This window comes from Saccopteryx bilineata, chromosome 11 (genome assembly GCF_036850765.1).
Source record: "Saccopteryx bilineata isolate mSacBil1 chromosome 11, mSacBil1_pri_phased_curated, whole genome shotgun sequence".
Classification (NCBI taxonomy): domain Eukaryota; kingdom Metazoa; phylum Chordata; class Mammalia; order Chiroptera; family Emballonuridae; genus Saccopteryx; species Saccopteryx bilineata.
The window spans coordinates 69824975-69849216 of NC_089500.1; the positions used below are offsets into that span (position 1 = coordinate 69824975).

Sequence of the window (24242 nt, forward strand, 5' to 3'; positions counted from 1 at the left end):
TGAGCAGAGCAGGCACAGACGCCCGCGCTAGAAGGACAAGCACGGCAGAAGATCTGGAACTGACAGTTGCAGGGAAAGAGATGGAGGGCATGGAAAGGCGGAACCGCGCTGAAAAAGCGATCCCCTTACGGGATAAGTGGGGACCGGTCTGGAAGGTGCGCGGGCGGCCACTGGCACTCCTAGCCCGTGCTGGGCTGACCTCTCCGGGACCCCGCGCGCGTTTGAGAACGGCGGGGTTAGAGAGGCGAACTTCCCGGGGCGCTCACGGAGGGTGGGAGCGAGGTGGCACCGCCCCGCCCCGACGCGCGTCGAGCGCCCTCTGTCACCCCACGCAGCGCTCGGCCCGGCCAAGGAAAGAGTGGGCCCGCCCAGGTGCGCCGTGGGTTGGGCCGAGTCCGGAAGGTGCGCCGCCCCGCCCGGGGCGGGTCCCCTCGGCCTCTCCCCCCGCGTGAAAGTGAAAGTGTCAGCCCTCCGGAGGTCGGCACGGGGGGCGGGGCCGGCGCGGACCTGGGACCGGGCGCCGGGCACCAAAGGGCCATGGATGGGCTCGGCCGTCGCCTCCGAGCCAGCCTGAGACTGAAGCGCGGCCGTGGGGGTTAGTGCCGGGCAGGGGCGCGGGCCAAGGGCGCGGGGGTGGCACGGGGACCCGGGCCAGGACACGAGGTGACCGCGGCGGAGGCCGGGGAAGAGGCGCGGAGGGTCGGGATCCGGGAGCAGTCTGTCGTTCACTCGGGAGGGCTGGGCAGGGCTCAGGTGAGCGGAGAGGGCGCAGGTAAGGGTGGACAGCGCCAGGTGAGGACAAGGTCGGAGGTCAGAAGAGCGGCCAGGCCAAAGGGGATGAAGTGGGAGGCGGCAGGGCAGAGGAAACCGTGGTGGGGCCCCGGGGCCACGTGTCCTCCGGCCAGGAAGCTTGCGGTGCAACCACAGAGTGCATGGAGCGCCCTCCCGGGGACCCCGCCTCAGCCCGCGGGTGCCCGCCGCCCCGCCCCCTGACTCGTCCCTGCGCCGCAAATTAGCCACCCGCCAGAAAAACTGGTCTCCGGGACGACGCACCACCCCCGCCCAAGGCAGTCAAGGGGCCACCGAGAGTGTGGCCAAGAGCAGAGCTGGGGTGGCGCCTGCTCTGTGGCTTCCTTCGAGTGTGTGAACCACGCAAGTCCCGCCTCCCCGACCCCCCCCCCCTCCCGGCGGTGAAGTGAGGATAAGTCCTCCCAGTGTTGTGGGGATCGCATTAGAAGTCGATGCTCATTTCCTCCTGCGCAGGGCCACTGCGCTTTGGGAGGAAGGCAGTTAGGAATTCATTCATTTTCTTCAATCGATTGGCAAACATTTATTGCTGCTTACCACTAGCCAGTGCGGTGGTTGAGCAGCCAGAGCCCTCAGTACTCAGCCCGAAGGTCCCTATGTGCGTGGCGGAGAGAGCGATTGGACAGTACGGACCACCTCTTCTAGCACTGGCGAATCAATAGGTTGAGTGAAGCCACCCTGTGCCCCCATAACCAAGCCCCAGAGGTGGGAAGACTGGGGGTGAGCTCAGTGCTCCTGCTATCATCCCAGCCTTGCTAGTCTCCCTAAACATGGGGTTCCAGTATCTGTCATATCACCCCAGGCAAGGCAGAGAGGTCAGAGACCACGGGTGGGGACAGAGGTCTGGAGTGTGCAGTGGCCAGAGCAGAACGCAGGGTAGAGCTGCAGTGCTCTCCTCTCTGGCGAGCACTGGCCTGCTCCTTCCTGGCCCCCCTCACCCCGGAGACCTCGGTGTGAATGAAAGGGTCTGCCATTCAGCCCAGAGGCGACATTCCAGTTCTTTCCACCCACCCTGGCCCCCCAAACGAGGTGATGATTGTGCCCAGAGGAGCTTCCTGGAGGTGGAGGAAGTGGAAGATGAGCAGCCAGTACTACCTGTACTGACATCAGGCAGCTGCCAGGTCATGAGAGTGTGACTTTGTCATCTTCCGTACCTTCCGTCTGTCCTCCACTTTCCTGCAGTCCCCCTCCCTCCGAGGCAGCTGTGCGGTAGGAGGATGTGTGTGTGTGTGAGTACATGGGCACATACAAATGTGTAAATCATCCTGGTAGAAGGAGTGGCAATCAGGGTGGTGGTCTTGGGTTGAGAGTAGCTGAGCTAGAGGAGGGAAGGCCAGCTTTTCAGATGAAGGTTCCAGAAACTCAGCTCACCTATATTCTAGCCAGTCTGGGACTTCCCTCAGGTGGCTGTGGGAGGAGCTTCCTGGTGGAGGAACAAGTGTAACCAGACTACTTTCTTCCTTGGAAAGGGTGGCTCCCTCCTCAATTAAAAACCCCAGGTAAGAATTCCTTTCCAGGGCACTGGGGATTAAATGAGGTGACCTATATGAAATATGTGTGTGTGGTGGGTGTTTTCTCTTCTGCTAACCCCCTTGGAAAGATAGGGGAGAGCTATCTTTTTCTGGCTTCCTTGGGCCTCAGGCCAGAAGTCTTGTCACTTACTTGTTTGAGTTGGTGAGTTTTGCTGTTCTCTTGGCTCTCCTGGTGAAGCAGGAAGGGAGTGGGCTGTACATTGCAACTCAAAGGATTCGAGCAAAGGAATAATTTACTGAGGTTCTGGAATGATCAGAGAAATGATTTTGGTTCTCAAAGTCCTTTGCAAACAGGAGGCATCACACATTTATGGGATGTTCTGTGTGTACTGCACCCACAAGGCAGGAGAATGGGTCTAGGATTCTCATCGTTCCCACCCCCAACAGATTCTGTCAATAGTCCCTGACCTACTTTGCGCCTCAGTTTCCCCATCTGTATCAGCAAGATGTTTATTCCTTAGACAGGTGGTGAGGCATGGGCAACAAACCTGTGCAGTGTGCGAGCAAAGAGTGGCGAGAGTTCTGTGTTCTGGGTCACTGTTCTCATTGTTACAGTATGTGTAACGTCCTTATTTACTGTGATGGGAGTAAATGGTGGGGCTGCTAAGGGCTTGCTTCTATCAGTCCCATGAAAGCCAGGTCCAAAGCTCTTAAGAGCAAGGCAGCCATCGTATCTATTCCAGTATCCCTTTTTCTTCCAGCAGGCTGCTAATTCTCTGCAGGTGTGGCAGACACTGTCACCAACTGCCTTTGCCTCCTGACTTCTGTTAGGCACAGCTTCCTGGCCAAAGTCCTTCTCCCTTACATTGTGCATTTACTCACTCGGGGCTTATATGAGGCTCCTGTGTGATTTATTGCTATTTTTTTTATCTCTCCCCCAGCCCCCAGACACAGCCTCCAGACACCACTAGATCCCCAAGAGGTGCAGCTGCTTGGGGGGAACCATTGACCTAACCCAGGGAAAAAAGCAGGAGTGGGGGTGGGGTGCAGAGAACCCGAATGCTTTCTACTGTCACTGAGTGACCCTCAGGCTGCTGATGCAACCAGTTCCCTACTGTAGGCCAGGGAGAATGTCCTGAGTCAGTGCTTTCTGTTTGCAAGAGGAACTCTTTGCTGGGACCCTGCAATAGATCCCAGTGAGAGAAGTCTGTCTCAGGAGGTGTTGTGAGGGTGAGTGATGCTCCATGCCAGACCTGAAATGTCAGGAACGTTCCAGCCTGGAGGGAGACTTTGCTCTCTGTGTCACCGCCGGGAGAGAAGGCTTTCGGTTCGCCTTGATTTCCAGGTTTCCCTCGTACTAGAATTTCTCCTGGTAGATGTCAGGGAGAGCTGCGGTATCCCACAGCTTGAGGGGAGGGTTTGGTCCTGTGTTCTTGCTTGCGGCCCCAAAGTCCTGCACGTCCCAGTGTGCGGCAGATGTCCTTGCAGGGGTTTGGGACTGCTGTCGACCAGGTTGAGAAGTGAAAGGCCCCAAGAATCAAAGAAATGGGGATAGAAGATCCAGGTCTTGGGTCTAGTGAGGCCCCAGTGCCCACAGTCTGATGTTATCTGGCATTCTCCACTCACCAGAGATTGTAAATAAACCCGGTCCAACCTGCAGCCCAGAATTCAGAGCCCTTAGCCCAGAAGCAGCAGGGCCTTGGAGGTGTTTGCTCATGACCTTTTGTCTCACCACACCCTGGGGCTCTTGGGAGGAGCTGAGGTCTGAGCTGTTGTGCCAGGATGCTGCCTTTGTCAGTGCGAGCCTCCTGCCGCCTTCCTGGGTCCCGTCACATCCTTCTTGCTCAACCATGGGGTGCCCAAGATGGAAACTGCGCTCCCCCATCAGGAAGACAGCGTGGGGCTTGTCTTCATAGCGCTGGGGCCGGACCCTGAAGCAGCGGCCGCTTTTTCAGGCTTTCTGTAGCCAGTTGTTGCCGGAGGAGAGGGCAGAGCTCCATGCCTCGCAGGCCCGGGAAGATGGAAGGACAAGTGGTAGGCGGGATGCTCAGGCTGTTCCGCAAACGGCCTCCTCGACTCCGAGCAGGTCTGGACTGGATTGCCTACTTCCTTCCCACCCCACCCCCCCACCCCCACCCCGCCGTGACTCTCTTTCATGGGGCTGTTCCTTCCTTGAAACACTTCTTTTTCTTCTTCCTTTTAAATCTTGCCCTCCACCTAGTCCCCATGTGACTGGGCTGGGAGGCTTTCCCTGCTGGTTTTTAGAGCCTGTCATGCCCCCGGGTGTGTGTGTGTTGGGGGTGGGGGGTTGTGTGGTCACAGCCACATGGCCCTTGAGCCTCTTCTGATTTAGTAAGTGCTGGTCTACTGGGCATAGTGTTTCAGCAACTGCACTGGGCACCCAATGGGTCGGCAGAGTCTCTGGTACTCTGGGGCACAGGGCCTCCCAGGGGGCCTCCCTGGTACATTTCCTTGGCTTTCAAATCCGTGGTTTCTTTTCTCCTGGCTCCGCGTGACTTCACATCTCCCAGGGCAGGCACGGAAACTCCCCAGCTGGCTCTGACCCCGTTCCAGAGCCTCAGGTGCTGGCTCCAGGGACCTCAGAGTCTCGGCTGGCCGGCCTTCAGGTGCTGAAGCCGCCTGGAGCCGCGCAGTCTCCACCTGGGTCGTGGATCTGTGAGGTAGCCAGCGGCCCCGTGTCTTGGTTTCAGGATCTGTCCAGGACAACCCGGGGGAAGCTGCAAAGGAACCAGAAAGGGCCCAGGAGCCCTGTCTGCCCACCTTCGTTGGAGGACAGCATTTCTTTGAATACCTCCTCGTTGTTTCCCTCAAAAAAAAGCGGTCAGGGGACGACTATGAGCCTACGATCACCTACCAGTTTCCCAAGGTAAGGGCTGCAGGAGGGGGCAGGGGAGACAGAGGATGGGGCGTCTGAGAGACAGCAGGGGTACCCTCGCTCTCGCCGTAGCCATAGCGGGCCGGGCTGGCTCCAGTTCGGAGCTGCCCTGAGCCTGCCTGCTCCTGCTCCCTGCAGGCCCAGCCCCAGTGTTCTATCAGCCACAGAATCTAGGTCTGGCTGCCTTGTGAGGAGCTGACCTGGGCTCCCTGGCCGGGAAACTAGGCTAGTTCTTCCGCCCCCTTTGGAACCCCCTAGTTCTCCCAGATTCCATGTCCAGTCACCCTGCTCTATGGAGAGGATTACCTTCTGCAGGAGCTCCTGGCAGGAATCCCCTCCCTGGGGTGGGTGGGACAGCCGCACAGCTGGTGGCCAGACTCAGCCCAGCCCGTGGCCACAGCCCACGCGCTGGGCTCCTCATGGGCCTCCGGCTCCTGCACTGGGTGACAGAGATTCTCATTAACCCTGAAAGTGCAGCAAGCGAGCTGGCTGCTTCTCTTCTCTGATGTGGTATCCTGTGACGTGGTCCTCGCAGGAAGCCGGGCCGTCTCTGGGCCTCTCTGGGCCCGGGTGTAGCCCTGGCCCTCATGCTGATGACACAGATCCCCGGGACCCTGCATCTAGCTCAGCTTCATGTAGAGCTGGACCAGGGGGTCCAGCCATGGGGTCATTCCAGCCAGCCTCAGAATGAAGTCCCAGTGCAGAGTGATAGGCCGAGGCACGCTTTGACCCCACGCCAGTGGAAAAGCTTATGCTCAGACTTCTTTGGAGCCTCAGAAGAGACCCGCCTGCCCTGCAGCCTTCTCCCGCGGCCCAGCCGCACCATCCACCATTGTCTCCTTCCTGTTCCTTACAGCGGGAGAACCTGCTTCGGGGCCAGCAGGAGGAGGAGGAGCGACTGCTCAGCGCCATCCCTCTGTTCTGCTTCCCAGATGGGAACGAGTGGGCAGCACTCACCGAGTATTCCAGGTAACTGCTTGGCCCTGCGACGGGGCCTCCGGGATCGGCAGAGAAGGGACAGTGTGAGAGCCTTGGGGTGCCTGTCCCCCTCACCTGGTGTGTCTGCCCATTTCTCACCAGCCTTCCTCCTGATGGGAGGGACTCAGTTGATTCATGCATAACCCACACTTGCCTGGGGGCCGGCCCTCAAGGCCAAGGATCTTAGCTAACGGGGTTGGACCAGTTATGTCTGTGCAGAGATGGGCAAGATTCTCGCCTCTGGGCCAGGAGTGACAGACAGTGTCTGTGTTTTGACTCCGCTAGTGGCAGAAGCTAGACTTAGAAGAAGGCCCTTGGCCTTTAAGAAGGTGGGATCGCAAAGACCCTCAGACCATGAGCCCTGGAATTTGACTGCCTGGTTTCGAAATTTCGCTTTAGCCCTCATGAGCTGAATGGGCTTGAATAAGAAATGCCCCCTCGACCTCAGCTCCTTCGACCTCAGCTCCTTCAACTCCAAAGTGGGGATAATGATCGGGCCTACCTCAGAGGGTTGTTTTTAAAGTTAAATGAGATGATGCACTTGGAGTGTGACAGCAATAAGCATGTAATACATCTCTGGTGTTATGACTGCTCTCGTGGCTAATTGGCACTGCCCTGTGCCCTCCTCACTCCCCCTGGGCGCCCCCTCCCCGATGCTGACCCCTTCCTTTTTCACAATCTGTTGAGCAAATGAAAATCCTGTCTGCTCTTTTTCAGGGAGACCTTCTCCTTCGTCCTGACCAACGTGGATGGGAGCAGAAAGATTGGCTACTGCAGGCGCCTCTTGGTCTGTGCAGCTCAGAACTGCCCCCTTCTTTCTGCAGCCCGCTCGGCTCCACAGCTGGGCTTGTTCAAGCCTCAGCTGCAGGAGCCCAGGCCCCCTGGCAGTGGTGGTTGTAGAGAGAGCACAGCCCAGCTCCAGCTGCCATGTTAGTGCCCCTCTGCAGCCCCGCAGGACCAGGGACACATGCCCCCTCCTCGCCCGCCTGCCCAGGGGACCTCTGCTGGCCCTGCTGTGGTCTTTGCTCTCCCAACTTCCAAGAGCTGCCCCCTCGGTGGTAGGGGGCTCCAACCTACCCCTCTCCGCCTTCCCTACCCAGGCCTCGGTGCCTGGCCCGGGAGCCGCCCAGAGCGTAGATCAGAACCGGAACACCTCTGGGCTTCCAGGATTCTTCAGGTCACTTTTACAGTGTCGTCCTTCCTCACTGTTTCCTCATCCATGCAGCACACTCGCCCCGTCTCTTTGCCGACCCCAGATCATGGCAGGTGCTTGCCCACAAGCCGGCCGGCCCCTTCGCAGCCACCTTCTTCCTTTTGACTTTGGTGGCCGCTCTGGCCTCCTTGGTGCGTGTCCCACAAACAGGACCTCTGCAGGCCAGGCCTTCCTCCATCCGGCCCACCTTCCCCCACGAGGTCCCCAGCCCCAGCCCCCGGACCCATGCCCGTCAGCCCCAGTCGGCGGAGGCTCTGGGGACTCGGCGGCACTGACGGAGGCTCCCTGTCCCTGCAGCCCAGCGGCCCCGGCCCGCGGCTCCCCAAGGTGTATTGCATCATCAGCTGCATCGGCTGCTTCGGCTTGTTCTCCAAGGTAGGGCTGGAGCGAATTCCTCCCGGGCCTGTTGGGCCTGTTGGGCTCCCTGCTCTGCATGGCTGCCCGCCAGCCCACTGTGCTCCCTAAGCCCTAGGGCAGGCGTCCCCAAACTACGGCCCCCCCGCGGGCCGCATGCGGCCCCCTGAGGCCATTTATCCGGCCCCCGCCGCACTTCCAGAAGGGGCACCTCTTTCACTGGTGGTCAGTGAGAGGAGCATAGTTCCCATTGAAATACTGGTCAGTTTGTTGATTTAAATTTACTTGTTCTTTATTTTAAATATTGTATTTGTTCTTGTTTTGTTTTTTTACTTTAAAATAAGATATGTGCAGTGTGCATAGGGATTTGTTCATAGTTTTTTTTTATAGTCCGGCCCTCCAACGGTCTGAGGGACAGTGAACTGGCCCCCTGTGTAAAAAGTTTGGGGACCCCTGCCCTAGGAGATGCCTCCCTCACAGCCCAGGTCAGGCGAGACCCCTGTGGGAGGACTGAGGTGGGCAAGGGCTGCGGCTCCACTTGATTTTAGAGAAAAGTGAGAACTGAACGTAGGAGACTGTCTCTCCTGCCCAGTGCCACCGCCCCGTCTCCAGTCAGGTCAGAAAGCAGCAGAGGGGACCGTGCAGGGAGCCCCAGGTTATGAATTGGGGATTTTTCAGTTTCTCCATTTGTCAAATGCATCTAATGTCCCCTCACCATCCTGTCTCACGGCAGGTGTGAGGCTCCGGTGAGGTGATCCCCGTGAGAAAGGCAGAGCTCTAAAGCAGTGGTTCTCAACCTTTCTAATGCCGTGACCCTGCAATACAGTTCCTCATGTTGCGGTGACCGCAAACCAAAAAATAATTTTGGTGGCTACTTCATAACTGTAATTTTGCTACAGTTATGATTCGGAATGTAAATACCTGATATGCATTATGTATTTTCCGATGGCCTTAGGCGATCCCGCTGGGGTCCTGACCCACAGGTTGAGAACTGCTGCTCTAAAGAAATATGGAGACAATTATTATACAATGGCGGGCTTCCTCCGACTCCTTCCAGGGCAGAAGGGACATGGAGGCCTCCAGGACTTCTCCCGCTGGGGCTCGTTTGAGAGCCAGTGCATCTGAGTGGGGATGAGAGGAGGCCCTGGGAATGGATGTAGCGTGTCTTGGTGGCCACGAAAGAGCTTCAGTGTGCTGTGCCCCCAGCAGGTGCCTTGGAGGACAAAGGCAGGGAACTCCGTCAGCCCTGGCTTGGGGGGGAGTGTTCATCCGTGCAGGGCGCTGAGGGACAGAGGCTGGCCTTGGCCTTGGGGAGTAGCACCCAGTGGAAGCTGGCGGGCAGAGTGGTGCCCAAGAGGACTAGCTTCCTAAAAGGCTCCCACTCCAACCAGCACAAGTGAACGTGGTGTCACCACGGATAATGAGTTTACAGTGGGATGACTTCCGGGGGGAAGGGAGTTGGTGTTGGTGTGAGGAGAAGGGAAGAATATGGACTGGTAGAGGGAGGATGTAGAGAAGGCCAGGAGAGAGCAGTAGTCTGGTCTGTGGCTGGAGCGGGAGGCCTGGCTGGGGGAGGGGCCTGGAAGGTCCGTGTAGATTGGCTGGACCAGCCTGGGAGCCTCACACAGGGGGCCTCTGCCAGCCTCCCCATCGCTCTCCGTTGAGCCACGGCTCCTGTGGTCCTTCTCTGCACAGATCCTGGACGAGGTGGAGAAGAGGCATCAGATTTCCATGGCTGTCATCTACCCGTTCATGCAGGGGCTCCGGGAGGCGGCCTTCCCTGCTCCAGGGAAGACTGTCACCCTCAAGAGTTTCATCCCCGACTCAGGCACTGAGGTAGGTTGAAAACAAAGGTGAGGCCCGCCCTGGCCGGAGGGGCGGGCTCCTGTGGCACCTCTTGTCACTGTCCTGCCATTTACCAGTTAACATACAGAGCAACTGAGCCAGGCAGGGACTGGGTCTCGGCTTGAATTATTGGCAGAGCTGGAAATCTAATCCAAATTTTCTGATCCTCCCAACCTGATGCTCACAAGGACCTAGTCACTGTTCAAGCCACCAAGACTTTTGTTTCTAAAACTAAACCATATAAGCTGAGGTTCCTGGTGCTAGAATGGACTTTGTCCCCAACCCCCAAACTGCCACTTGTCCCCAGCCCCACCCTTATGTCCTCCTGTGTCTGTCTTGTATTTATACCTATGGCCTCCATCCGTCTCTTTCTCACCTTCCCACCCCTGAGTCTCCACCCATGCCACATGGGGGATGCCATTGTTTTAAGGCTCTGAGCAGACAAAGCAGCAAATAGAACATTGTTTTAAGAATTCCAGCCCTGGCCAGTTAGCTCAGTTGGTTAGAATGTCATCGGGACAGGCCAAGGTTGTGGGTTCGATTGCCGGTCAGCGCACATAAAAGAATCAACCAATGAGTACATAAAAAATAAGTGGAACAACAAATTGATGTCTCTCTCTTTCTGTCTCTTACCCCCCAAATCAATCAGTAATAATAATAATAATAATAATAATAATAAAAGTCCATTGCTGACCCCTGTTTCTCTTGATAAGCTGTGTGTCACTCTGAACCTTGGCCTCCCCATATAATAAGCAGGGGAGGTCTGGGCTTTCTGACTTACTCAAGAAATGGAATGCTCGCTAGGCACCCAGCTTTGCTATTTTCTGGCTATAACGTGGTGAATAAAAGGAGCATGATCTTTGACGTCATGGAGCTAAAAGTCTAGTGGGGGAGTCAGATGTTAGATAAGGAAACAGACAAATATCTAATTAACAGTTTCAAGATTGTGATGGGGGGGGGGGGAAGGGTGCTCCACAGAGGATGCACATTGCCCTGGCTGGCCATGGAAGGCTGACTCCAGGGAGGACAGGAATGAAGGGAGAAGGGCAGTTCAGGGGAGGGCCTGACCTGGGGAGGACCCCGGGCTGGAAACAGCACGACATGCTCGCGGAACAGGAAGGGGGTGGTGGGACGAAGCAGGCCATGGGGGTGGAGTGTGCTCAGCGCGGCGCGTAGGGAGGCAAGACCACGTGGGCCATGCTAGGTACGATAATGTCAGCGTGATTCCCAAGACCGGGAAAACCGGGCATGGCGTTTTAGCAAGGGAGAGATAGGATCAGATTTACTCCTGTGGGGACAATGGAGGCTGGCAGTGGCCCAGCCTTCTGGGGTCTGCATGATGTTTCAGTGTGGTGACAGCCTCTCTCTCGGGTTTCCCCAAGTTCATCTCCCTGACGCGGCCCCTGGACTCCCATCTAGAACACGTGGATTTCAGTTCTCTATTGCGGTGTCTCCGCTTTGAACAGATTCTTCAGATCTTTGCTTCTGCCGTGCTGGAGAGAAGAATCATCTTCCTGGCAGAAGGTCTCAGGTGGGTCCTGCCACTGAGCAGTTCACCTTAGGTTCAAGGGCATAGCCAGAGGGTCCTCAAGTTTTTTGTTTGTTTGGTTTTGTATGTTTTGTTTGTTTGTTTTTTTACAGAGACAGAGAGAGAGAGAGAGGGATAGACAGGGACAGACAGACAGGAACGGAGAGATGAGAAGCATCAATCGTTAGTTTTCCGTTGCACATTGTGACATCTTAGTTGTTCATTGATTGCTTTCTCATATGAGCCTTGACCACGGGCCTTCAGCAGACCAAGTAACCCCTTGCTCGATCCAGCGACCTTGGGCCCAAGCTGGTAAGCTGTGGTCAAACCAGATGAGCCCGCGCTCAAGCTGGCGACCTCAGGGTCTCAAACCTGGGTGCTCGGCATCCCAGTCCGATGCTCTATCCACTGCGCCACCGCCTGGTCAGCCAGAGGGTCCTCAAAGGAAGCCAGGTTATAGGACCCATGTGCTCACCCTGCTGCCTCTGGGTCTTGATCTGCACTAAACCTGCTTCTGCCTCCAGACTTGATTGTTGCTTAAGCCTGAAGGAGTTTCCTGTTTTAGCTCTAAAAATGCCGAGAAGTGTTCCAGGGACAGCCCAGGTGGGGACCATCAGGGTGGATGCAGAAATGATTCTGCTCTTGAAAGGCTGAGGGAGGGAAGGAGGGCGGGGACAGGTCAGGAAGGGGTATAATGGTATGGAGGTCAGGTCCATCCTCCTTAATGACAAACACGTCCCATCTATCCATTCGCTTACTCAACAAACATTTGTTGTGTGCCAACTGTCTGTCCGATGCCGAGCATTCAGGAGCATACAAACAAGACAGGGTCTTTGACCTCAAGGGATGTAGAATTTGGTAGAGAGTGAAAGCACAGGTGTTCCATCAGCAGAACGAGGGCTCTTCCACCTCAGCTTCCGGTCCCCTTAGGCTGGAGGTTCTTAACCCCTTAGGCTGGAGTGATCTTATCTGTAATATGGAGAGAGTGCTTATGCCTACCTCATAGGGTTGTGGTGGGGACTAAATGAATTAATTTGCATTGGGTACCTAGTACCCTGGGGCCAGACACATCTGAGTCGTGTGAGCTGTTTGTTATCCTTAACGCTAAGCTCACAGTTGAGTATATATCCCTGTGTGCAGTTGGAGCAGGGCGCTGTCATGTCTTGGTCATACCTCTTAGGGGCTTTGAGTCTGAGAAAGACACAGGGGGACATGTGACAAAATGAAAAAGGAAAAAAAATATGTCATAAAACAGTAGGAGGTTAGCCTTCTATTCATGCCTGGGGAGGAGAAAGCTGATGAGACTGGGCTGACAACTCTAGCTCCGTCTTTTAGGGAAGAAGAAGAAGAAGAAAAGGATGTTAGGGACCCAAAGGTTAGTCCATAGAGGGTCAGGTGAATGTCATGGCTTTCAGAGAAAAGGAAGCTTGGGCAGGGAATGGGGGGGTCTGTGGGTTGAACATCCTATAAACATCAGTGACAACACAAGGCCCTAGTTGTAGGCTAATCTTTGAGGGAAGTGCTGTAACCCTTTGCTTTGGAAATAGCTTTTTCCCTCTCAGCCCTGGAAGGAAAGGAGAAGTTTCTGTGTGGCTGGAGCTGAGGTGCTCCTCCCACCCCCACCCAGGGGAGATCAGCATTAGGAAGTGAATGTGACTGCAGGTGACTGCTGGCCTGGACAGGGGCACTGGTTGGCGGCTCTTCCCTATCACACATTCACTTTCTCCGGGGAAATCTCACCTCTCCCCCACTTCCTTCCCACACCAGTTTTCAGGTCCCCGAAACACAGGCTGGGAGGAGACTTCCAGGCAGCCAAAGCCCTGGCTAAAATCTCAGAGACTCAATCTCTCTCTCTCAGGAAGTCTTAGCCTGATACCAAGAATTGGAATAAGAATTGTTTTCCGCACCTCTGTTTTTATTGGCTTTAGTTTGGGGCAACCTGGAGAAAGGAAGAGCCGTGAAGGCTAATGGGCAACAGAGGAGACTGGGGTCTGGGGGTGGGGGTTGGGGGTGGGGGGTGAGGAGTTGGGCCTGAGCTGTGAAACGGACAGCAATTACACAGGGGCTGCTTCATTGGGAAGGGCAGAGGAGCCACTTCTATGGGACTTCCCGGGTAGGAATTGCTGGTGAGGTTCCTGGAATCTAGGAATTTCCCAAGTTAACTGCTTACCAGTTTCCCAACCTGGTAACTTTAAATGACCTTGCGAGGCCAGAGGGAGCCTGGAGGGGTTAAGATCGGTGATGGGGTGGAGAGACAGGAGGAGGAAATGAGGCTGAGTCCCAGTGTTTACACGCTTGTCTCCTTAGCAACACTGTGAGTTCCTTAAAAGCAGGGCCAGTGTCTTTCACTTCCAGCGCTGCATCCTGAGCACGGGATGTGAGCAAATAGAAGGGGCTCCACTGATGATCTGCCGGAGGGAGGGAAGGCGTTTGTTCTTCCCTCCTCCCTTTAGAGCCACTTTGTTTTTGTTGGGTAGTGAGCTGAGAAGACTCGCTGGGAAATAGGAACCAATAGGGCCTTGAGAGGAGCCTCCGCCTCCCAGCTGTGAGGAGGTCTCTGCGCCTCCCCGCCCAGCTGTGAGGAGTCACGTGTGACTCACGTGGCTCCCAGACCTGCTTCTGCACCTGCGCAGGCGGGGCGAAGCGCCGCAGGGGGTAGTGGCACTGCGGGGTGCTGGGCTGGAGGGCAGGGAGGCCCCTCTGACTCTCGTTCTCTGCGCCCTGTCCCCAGCACCCTGTCTCAGTGTATCCACGCCGCCGCCGCGCTGCTTTACCCCTTCAGCTGGGCGCACACCTACATCCCGGTTGTCCCCGAGAGCCTGCTGGCCACTGTCTGCTGTCCCACTCCCTTCATGGTTGGAGTCCAAATGCGTTTCCTGCAGGAGGTTATGGAGAGCCCCATGGAAGAGGTAGGACAGTGAGAAGAAGCTCTGCCCGGGGCCAGGCAGACGTGCTGCTAAGGGCTGTGTGATGCGGCGCAAGTGGCTTTACCTCGTGAAGCCTGAGCTGCTTCTGTGACATGGGGGTGACAGTGCTCAGTTCCCAGGGGCTGTAGGAAGGTCACCTGCACACAGCTCCTCATCTGGTGTGGACACAGCGTGGGGGGGCTCCACAAGCATCAGTCCTCTCCTGAATGATTCCCCTTAGGGCTCCAAGGGCAGTATGTAGCTTATTGAGGGGTCTTCTAGATGTCCTAGGCCTGCTGGCCCACACAGCAGGCTCCGGGCTGTCCCCTGTCTCATCTGAATGGATAAGCACAGCTGGTCTATGCAACACACAGCCCACTGGAATTCACTCACATTCCTTGGACGTGAGCTATCTCAGTGATTTTCAACCATCCTCCCACGGGCCGGTCCATCAGAAATTTCATGCTGGTCCGTGAAAGAGTCAGCCACTCTGATGTTGTATGAAGATTATAGACCCAGTGATCTTAATTGAATTTGCTTATGCTTAGGGTGATTTCTGCCTTAGCGGTCCCTGAAATAATTCTCCTACATATTTTCACAGGTCCCCAAGGGTAAAAAGGTTGAAAACCACTGAGCTGACTAATGTAGTCTCTCTAAAAACTGAATCTTGAAATGCACAGTTTTGTAGCAGACGCCTTCCCAATGAGCTCAGTTGGCTAATCAGGATGTAGCTCTTTGATTTTGTCAGCGAGGACAGCACCCCAGACATACCAACGCGCTCAGTGGTGAAAATGGACATTTGTAGCATTTGTCGATCCCCAGTGTTGGAATGACAACCCACAATGTGTTTTGCTTAGAGTTGTCAATATGAACTCTCAAGAGATCGCATGTTACTCATCTCAAGCAAGAAGAGCTACTTAGGTATATGTGTGTGCACTGGCCAACCTTGCCTCTGTGCAGAGGAGTTGCCAACCCGGGGAAGAGGCTAACAGTAAGCTACTAAGAGGTCTGGAACTAGCCCCAATGGGAAGACTTCCCCCATTTACATAAGAGATAACTGAGGTCTGGAGAACTCGATGACATTGCCAAGGTCACACAGGCAGTGATGGAACCGGCACAGGGAAAACCCAAGTCCTTGTACAAAGTGCTGCTGGGAAGGAAAGAAATGTTTCCCTTCCTTGTTTCCTGGCCCTCCCAGCTCTTCTCAGAACTGCTAAGTACACATGCCCTTTGAACGAGCCTTTGCCTTGTGACTAACTGGGACACAGTATCAGCCCCGTGTTTAGCAATAAGACATAAAATGTCCCAATACCATTAATATGAAACTTCCTGACGCTGCAGCTCCGGCTTCTCAGAAGCTGTGGCTCCTCCCCCGGATGGCGGGGTGGGTGGGAAGACACCCCAAGGCCAGCAGAACCTGGCTCCTGCCTTCCAAGGCCTTGGCCTGTTTTCTGCCTCAGCAGCTGCTCTGTGAAGTGGGCAGGGCCTACGGTGGGTGTGCAGGGAGTCCCTGCCTCCCATATAAACTCTCTGGAAGGGATGACTTGACAGTAATATACCCAAATACTAGAAAGATTTGGGGGAATGACTTCACACAAAACAATTCTTCATCCACACTCTTTTAAGCTCCCAACCTCCCAAAACAAACAGCCTTCCCGGAATGAAGGTATCTGAGCCTGATGTGCTCAATGGAATCAGGCCTGGACTAGTTCAACTTTTGTCCCCTGATGATGGATAATTACAGTGGCTGCTCTGTCTCTTGGCACACTTCCCGGTCCCTCTTTTTTCTTTTATTTGGAAGAGGGAACACCGAGGGATCATTCACCCTGTTGTCAAGAGCAAGAGTCCACACTGAAAAGAGGAGCCCCATAGGCATTTAAGTGACCAACACAGGTGTGGGTGGGATTGCGGCAAACTGCGGAGTATGTGCCCAGCCCACACGGGGCAGCTGCACTCAGCTCCCTCCACATGTCATCCTTTAGAAATGGGGACCGCTGCTGGGCTTCCTTCAGGAGAAGCCCCGGATCCAAATTTTATGTGAAAATTTCCAGTTTACACACTGGACACGAATACAATGATTTGAAAATGCGGTGGGGATCAAAGAAACCGATCTGCAGGTCGGAATCCAACTGGGGAAGGCCCCTGGAGCAATGGTGGAGCGGGTATGGGAGCCTAGGCCCCCAAGATCCAGCCCTGACCTTGTCTGGCCTGCTGCTTATGGACACGTGGTCTCCTCACTGCCTTTCCTTCCCTCTTCCTGTTGACCCTGCGTTCATTTCCTTCTCTTGCTGTTTCCCAAAGCTCCGAGGGAGTTTTTAGACCGGAACTCCACGCAGTTTTACAAAAAGCTGTTGCAAGCATGAAAAGGTGAAAAGCTCTCCATCCCTGTCCTAAAGCCGACCCGAGGGAGGGGGCCGAAGGCAGCAGGGAGAGGGATGCCGTCCTGAGAACAGGGCGCCCTAGGTGTGGAAGCCGGCTCCTGCATATTCGCAGTAGGACCTCAGGCAACTTCTTAGAGTGGGTTTTAGCACCTGCCTCCACAGGACTGTGGGAGGATGGAGATAGATGTGCAGAGGCACGGATCTTGTTTGAAATGCCCAGTCTATAGTAGCAGTTACTTAATTAAGGGAGTGACTGGCTATGACTTCCGTTTCTACCTCACCTCCCTTCCCCCCAATACTCTTTCCCTAGGAAGGGAACTGAGGTTTCCAAGCTGGGGACCCGTGAGACTGGAGAGCCTCAGACAGGAAATGAGAATTGGAGGTGCTGATTTTGTTGCTACACAGGCAGAAATGGAGGTGGTAGGGCCTCCTGAGTTCTCAGGAGAGCGGAAGAGATCAACCCAGCCTATGTTTTGGGTTTTTTTTCAGGTCCTGTTGGTGAATCTGTGTGAAGGAACCTTTTTAATGTCAGTGAGTATCTGGGTTCGGACCCCCTGCAGGTCCACCCCCAACTCAATCACATCCCAGTCCCATCCACGTGCCACTTATTTCAACTTAAGTCCTTTTGTCCCGCAAGAACTCATGCTAATGAGACCTGTCCTCTCTCTCGAGGAGCCCACAAGGGACAGAAACAGAGATAAATTCATGATAAGGCAATCAGTGTTAGTGCCTCCGGAGCAAGGGTATAAACCAAGTACCGCAGGGGGAGAAAGGAGACTTGCTGATGTTCATTCAAACTGAAGACCAAGAAGGAGCGCCTGTCGTTTCTCTCCTGCGCGGCGGATTGTGAACTGGGGGTGGGGGGGGGTGGGGGGCAGGGGTGCGGAACACACGGCCTCCTGCTAGCACCTCCCTTCACACAGCATCCCCGACTCTGTCCCCTACTAGGTGGGTGATGAAAAAGACATCCTACCACCCAAGCTTCAGGATGACATCTTGGACTCTCTTGGTCAGTTAAAAAGTAAGTCCTAGACCCATCTTATTTTGGGTTTCTCTAAAGGACTTGAGGGTATGATTCCCAGCTTGTTCCCTTCTAAAACAAACATGAACCTGGTCAGCAGGCCTCAGACAGACCCAGGGGCCAAGATCCCGGGGCAAGTCTGAGGCTTTATTCTTCCTATGCGGAGGTGGAGAACCATACCCAGCCTCCCATTTTAATGAGTCTGTAATTATGAACCTTACCCTTATCCCTTTCCTGAGCTTTTGGCCTGCAGTGACAGCCCCTCCAAGGTGACAGTGGGTCGTTCCATCCTTCCGCTGCCCTGAGATGGCCTCTCTCTGTCCCCTGCAGCTTCAGAACAAACCAACGAGAATGTTTCAGGCCCTTTTGTGCAGTTCTTTGTCAAGACTGTGGGTCACTATGCTTCCTATATCAAGCGGGAGGCCAACGGGCAAGGCCACTTCCAAGAACGGGCCTTCTATAAGGCTCTGACCTCCAAGGCCAACCGCCGATTCGTGAAGAAGTTTGTGAAGACACAGCTCTTCTCTCTTTTCATCCAGGAAGCTGAGAAGAGCAAGAACCCTCCTGCAGGTATGCAAAGAGAGCCTCCTGTCACCTAAGTCCATGAGGTCACTGCCCCCAAGGGAAGTATGGCCCTAGGAAGAGGTGGGGAGGTGACAGCAGTTCCCTCTAGGGTCCCACAGAACAGCTGTGATCCTGTCAGGTGGGGTAGGGCAGAAATAGCCGGAGACCTAAGGAAATGCACCCAGGCTGACGGTTTGGAGAAGTTGCTCTACCCATGAGCCAGCAGGAGGCCCTTTGCTCTTTGAGTCTGGAGCCCATTCCTACTAATGAGTCTGATTGGAATGTGTGGCTCCCCCGAGGCCTGTGAGGGCATGGGAATTCCCCAGCAAGAATGTGGGTGCAGGGCGGGGGGAGTCCGGGGAGCGGACAGGAAGGGTGTTTCTGGCCCTCACCCCTGAGCGCGTCGGTCTGCCTGGCCAGACTGGGCGCTCTTACACCTGCATCTGAACCCACAGGCTATTTCCAACAGAAAATACTTGAATATGAGGAACAGAAGAAACAGAAGAAATCCAGAGAAAAGGCTGTGAAATAAGAACTGTGGGGAACAGGAGTGACTGGACCTCCAGGCCCACGGTGGACTTCGACCCTGGCCAACACGGCAGGGTCAGCAAGGCTGGCGATCCCCGAATCCGGTCTTCCTCCAAGTCCTGGAAACCAGGTCTGGCTTCAAGCTGCTGTCTTGAATTTGGGATCCCTGGGATCAGCTTTCTCAAGACTCTGGAAGGCTCCAACCTCTGTGCTCACAGAGCAGGGCTCCCTTTCTGCCGAGGTGGCCCAGGGCAGGCACCGGCAGTGCCGGTGTCACAGAGACTCGACGTTGCTCTAACTGCCCTGTCCCAGGAGCCGCCGGGACAAAACCCTCCCCCGAGAACGCGGTTGGGGCTGAAAGGCGCAGGCTCGCCACATAGGAGGGGGTCTGTGGACATGTGAGGGTAAGAATAAAACGAAAATCTTATTGTTGTTTATATGTGTATCTCTGGCTTCCGCTCTTGGGGGAGAACAACAAAACAAGAAACGGATGTGAGGACAAACTGGACAAGAAGTGGAGGGCCAGGTCCCGGCGGCCCCGAACTCGGGCTGTGGCCAAATTCTAGGGTTCAGCAGCCCCACTTCCACCGGGCAAGGTAAGGGATCCAGGTACAAGCAGCACTAGCAATGGGGACAGGGCAGCAGTTCCAGGTTCCGGGGGGACAGGGCGGCCCGCAGAGGGAAGCGTCTGCACCCAGGGTGACCTGAGGGGAGGAGTCTCCGTGGACAGAGGCCAGAGACCGCCACACTGCTTCCATCAACAGCTCAGTCCGCCCCGCACTCCCGGGGTGGAGCCTTCAGTTTAGACATTCGACTTCCTACTTGTTATTTTAGGAGGCTGGTTCAAGTCTTTAGCCAAAGGTGGAGGGATCCCCACACTGACATTTTTTTCCTCTTGAGAAAAGAGAATCCTGAGTCCACAGTTGTTTTAGTGATCACCTAGTCCACTTTCCTTCCACATCTCTCCGACTTTCTGCTTAAACAGTGGAAGGGACGGGGGACTCTTAGAAGAATCTTTGTCTTTCAAAACCTCCCTCTTCTTAGTGTGTGTATGTGAGTGTGGCCCTCAGAGGCCCCTGAAATCTATACAAGGAACGCAGTGTCTTTGGGCGTGGGACAGGTAACTACACCAACAAAAACCTATCAAGAAGGAAATTGAACATAGCTCTCCTACGTTTTAACTGAGGAGTTTGTACAAACTAGAAAGGTCACAGGACATAATGGCAATGCGGCAGACTGAATTTTCTTATTTTTTAAAAACAGAAATTTTGCTTCAAATTTTAAAAAATGACATTAAAACTTTGTTGATCTTTCCACCGAATAAAACTGAGAAAAAGCCTGGCTTTCAGATCATATATTTATTTAAAAAAATAAAACGAATCGACAAAGGTACATTATTCTGCATGCTGACAGGGTTCCCAGCCCACGAGAGCTACCGTTTCTTGAGCAATAAAAAAATTGACTTCCTCAACAATGTCAAGATAAAACCTTTCCATCCAAATTCAAGGTCTTTGCCACCAGCTCCCCTCACAAGCTAGTGGGATATATTTGTGCCCCGAGCTGAGCTCCTTAGTAAAGAACGCTTGAGAAGAAGACACTGAACAAAGATGTCACTAAAAGATGATGATTTGTTAAAATTATAAAGCAACCGTCTTTTGGCCTGCAAATATTCTACATAAGACATCTCCACCACCGAGGACTGGCCCCCCGTGATGACTTTATAGTTATGAACACGTGGTATGTTTTCCTCATGCTTTCTTGGGCCAAACTCTGGGTACCGACATATACATTTTATAGGACGGGACCTGAAGTTCCCATTCTCACAAGGATTGTTAGGGAGTGTTACCAATAACCAAGAATGAAAGTTATACAACATTGATTATTATAAATTACATTTGTTCTTGTCCTCCCCACTCTCATGAATGTGTTCAGATTCTTTGCCGCCGGAAGTGCGTTTGCAATGTGACACCAATCACATCACTAGTGGTGGTTAGAGTGCGCCGCGGAGACCTTGATCCGGAAGACGTGTATGTGCAGGTGAGACGCGATCTGGTTGCAGACGCTGACGCAGTAGCGAATCAGATCAAAGAACGAGAAGACCTGGGGAGACAGAGGCCATGAGCGTCTCAGGACGCTCGGGCTGTCCCTGCGCTCCCTGAGAGTGGAGTGGCTTCTGACTCTTCTCCTCAGGTTCACACTCAACGCCATACAAGTTAGTGCCTCAGTCTCTGCCCGACTCTTCCTTTACACCAGGACCAATGACCTCTCAGAGACACAGCAGTTACCTCAGGCTTTGCGGACCATACCGTCTGTGTCACAGATGCTCAACTGTGCGACTGCAGCACGAAAGCAGCCACGCACCACACATACACGAGTGTCACGGCTGGGTTCCAGGAAAACTTGACTTACAGAACCAGGCTGTTGGCCCACAGGCTGTGCTCGCCAGCTCCTGCTCGTCAGTTAGAAATACGGAATCTACAAGCCCTAATGCGGGCAGAGTTAATAATAACGCAAAGCATGGCTCAAGGACAAAGCCACAAGGAACGCTCACTAAGTCCTATAAAATGTGGTTTTGACATTCCAAATCATCATGATCGTAAGACCTCTCTCTCAGGACTGGCCCCCTCAAACAAGAAAATCAGTTGCCTCCGTATAATAAAATGCAATACCTACCAGGGCAATCCAAAGCACAATATATTCATCAATAAAGCTGTTAAAATACTGGTCCAGAAACAAGAGTGCCGGGCCGATGAATGCTGTGTCATGCAAATGCATTTCACTTTTGGTCATGTGTGCAACCTAGGGATAAAAAAGAATCCATGACGTAGGCATTTCCATATCAGAGCGACCGTGAGCTCCACAGTAAAATCAGTACTGGGCTCGAATATAGTTTCACGAATTCTCTAGCAATATCTGTTGAATTCCCAAAACTGAGAAACTGACAGCATGAAGTGTGTGTGAAGAGCTACGCACCAAAGGGTTCTACCATGTCAATCAAGCTCCCAATAGATGCTTCTCACACGGAGCCTGATTGGAGGTACAGACTGAGGCTGAAGAATGCGGACAAACAGAACAAGCAAATGAATCTGGGGAGAGAGGGGAGGGGCCACTGCGGTTCCGGAGCTTCTGGTAATCTCGCTGGGGCCTCGCAGATGATGGACAGCTCCCGTGCTTGCTGATGCCGAGAGATTCTGATTGGAGGGCAGCAAACTCTAGAACTCAGGACACTAGGGAATAAAAACTGTGGCCATATAACTGGACTAGGATGAAAATTTAAAACAAAAACTTTCATGCTTACCACAAGTTTGTTCGTGATTTTCGCAGATACAAAACCGAATGTCAGTATATAAAGACAGGGATGCTTTTCAAAAAGCTGTACTGCTGATTTCTTGTAGATCATTACAGCTAATGTAATCACAGATCCAATATGGAGAAAAGGAGAAAGGACACTTGTTCCCTGTGCAGAGAGGAGAGGAATTAATGGTATTCGATATTGATCAACTCAAACTTTGAAGAATCCAGCCCTGACAGCCAGCACTTTCTAGAATGGAACCTCAGAACAGCTCATGAAAGCGGCAGCCTGGGCTGCTGAGTTTACTTTTAAGAGGCCAATCTTATTTTATAAAGCAGGTCATACTTTTAAAGAATTATGTGCATAAAATTGTGTGTGTGCACATCATAAAAATATACTATGTGTATAGGCCCTGGCCTTGGCTCAGTGGTAGAGCGTCAACCTGGTGTGTGGATATCCTAGGATCGATTATGGATGTTAGGGTACACAGCAGAGGTAACCATCTGCTTTCCCCCCCCTCCCCTCCCCTCCCGCAACCATGGCTTGATATATTTGAGCAAGTTGGCTTCATATATTTGAGCATGTTGGCCCTGGGCCTTGAGGATGGCTCTGTGGAGCCTCCATCTCAGGTGCTAAAAATAGCTCAGTTGCCAGCAGTCCCAGATGAGCAGAGCACTGGTCCTAGATGGTGGATCCCAGTAGGGGAACATGTGGGAGTCTATCTCCTCACCTCTCCCTTTAAAAAAGTATATATAAGCATATAAATGTATGCACACATCAATAACAATGAAGTTTTGGATATCACTTATTTTTTAAGACTGAGTAGAAACTCCTAGTTAACGAGTGATTTCATACAATTCAAATGAAAAACAAAATGACCAAAAACAGTCAATGGGAATCTTCACATATACTCACTGCTATCGTTGATCCATTTTTCCCAACACCACCTGTGAAGATTACACGAAAGTAATTCGTACAGGAAAATATGGTCCCTGCTACAGTACAAAGTGCAGGAAAGATTTTCACTTGAATATTCAGCACTGGAATCTTTAATAGGTAGAGAGAAAGAACAATTAAAATGTATACAAATTGAAGTAAGAAAACAGAACAAATATTCAGTTCATATTCTGATATGTTCTCCATGCCCTCTAATAAATCCTCTAATGGAAATTTCTCTCTCCTTTCCATTATAATCAATGTAAAAAGTCGAGAGATGAAGCTATATAGAAATCAGTCTCACTTCTGACATCAATCTTTAAAACAACAAACAGAACTGATCCAACTTTCCTAATCTGGGCCGTAAGCCGAGTAGGGACCCTAACACACCGCAGAGTCTGGCCCCAGTGAACCGGCTGTCTTCTGGTGCTTCCATCGAAGAAGTGGACTTCGCCTTTTTCTCTGTGCATTTTTTAACTCTGCCTCTATGTCTGTGATTTGTCACTAATTGTTATGATAGAGTGCGTGGATCATAAAAGACTAAAAGTATTTGCAGCTAGCTTGAAAAAAACAACCACACTGTAAACTAGAGAATGGAAGACAAGAGTTCTATTGCGAAGAGTTCCCAAGGCCACTGTTAGGACCAGGCATCGAGCAGAGCGGCAGCTGGGAAGGCACCCATGGACTCGCAGGGCAGGACGGGGAGCCTATCACAGCTGGGAAGGCACCCGTGGGCTCGCAGGGCAGGACGGGGAGCCTATCACGGCTGGGGAGGCACCCGTGGGCTCGCAGGGCAGGACGGGGAGCCTATCACAGCTGGGAAGGCACCCGTGGGCTCGCAGGGCAGGTCGGGGAGCCTATCACGGAGGAACAGCTCTGCGACTGTGTACCCAGAACTGTGACATGTAAACCGACTTTTCAGAAGCCGTAAATAATACCTTTTTATAGTATACTGAAAGTGACTGATAAACCTACACTAAGGGGGCAGGGCTGAGTGGACTGAGATCACGTATTTCATCTTGCAAGCACGAATCTATCATTTTAAATGAAATACACGTATTAGTTTTTAAATTCATTTAAGAATCTCTCCCTTCCTACCCTCTCCTTTAGCTTTTCTGAAGTCTCAGATTTTGCCCAGTGTGGACTGAAAAGAAAGCAACCACAGAAGGACAGTGCCTCATAACAGGAACAAGACCCCAAGGGCCCGCAGCGGCAGCGGCTTCTGGCAATGAAAACATTCTAACGAGGGCTCTTGACGCTTTTTAGGGCTGCCATCTGCCTACACTTTTAAAATCAAATAGGAAATATGAAATTTCCTATTTGTTTATCTGTAGCAAACAGCAGTAAAATTGGTAGAAATATAAATCTTAATGTTTAGATCCACTATTTCTTCAAAATTCCCAAGAATTCAGTTTGTTTACACATCCCTATGACCTCTTGCAACACTGCAGCTCTAAAAAAAAAAAAAGTTGAAATCAACTGTTCAAATTTCAAGTTTTACTGTGGCAGTGTTTAAGTTCC

General features: G+C 53.1%; 2 protein-coding genes across 6 annotated transcripts in view; one reads left to right on the forward strand and one right to left on the reverse strand.

Annotated features, from left to right (window-relative positions):
* Positions 1-370: 370 nt before the first annotated feature.
* On the forward strand, positions 371-18920 carry DENND2D (DENN domain containing 2D). 3 transcript variants are annotated; one of them, XM_066246350.1, is made up of 12 exons: positions 371-595; positions 4991-5166; positions 6032-6144; positions 6871-6940; positions 7664-7741; positions 9416-9556; positions 10948-11096; positions 13825-14002; positions 16870-16911; positions 17329-17401; positions 17732-17971; positions 18421-18920. In XM_066246350.1, exons 1-12 carry the CDS (start codon positions 538-540, stop codon positions 18495-18497), a joined length of 1395 nt encoding a protein of 464 aa, XP_066102447.1. In that variant the 5' UTR covers positions 371-537; the 3' UTR covers positions 18498-18920. The 3 variants fall into 3 exon arrangements, with proteins under 3 accessions (XP_066102447.1, XP_066102448.1, XP_066102446.1); XM_066246351.1 differs by lacking the exon at positions 371-595 and adding an exon at positions 3565-4365 and having other exon boundaries at positions 11032-11096; XM_066246349.1 differs by lacking the exon at positions 371-595 and adding an exon at positions 3568-4365.
* A 912-nt stretch (positions 18921-19832) lies between these two features.
* CEPT1 (choline/ethanolamine phosphotransferase 1) overlaps positions 19833-24242 on the reverse strand; it is a 40470-nt gene continuing 36060 nt past the window's right edge. For all 3 annotated transcript variants that reach the window (XM_066246355.1, XM_066246353.1, XM_066246352.1), the window contains exons 6-9: positions 22701-22832; positions 21792-21950; positions 21167-21292; positions 19833-20593 (exon numbers count right to left, since the gene is read on the reverse strand). In XM_066246355.1, coding sequence (XP_066102452.1) covers positions 20474-20593; positions 21167-21292; positions 21792-21950; positions 22701-22832 — 537 coding nt within the window. In that variant the 3' untranslated portion in view covers positions 19833-20473. The remainder of the gene's footprint in view (positions 20594-21166; positions 21293-21791; positions 21951-22700; positions 22833-24242) is intronic.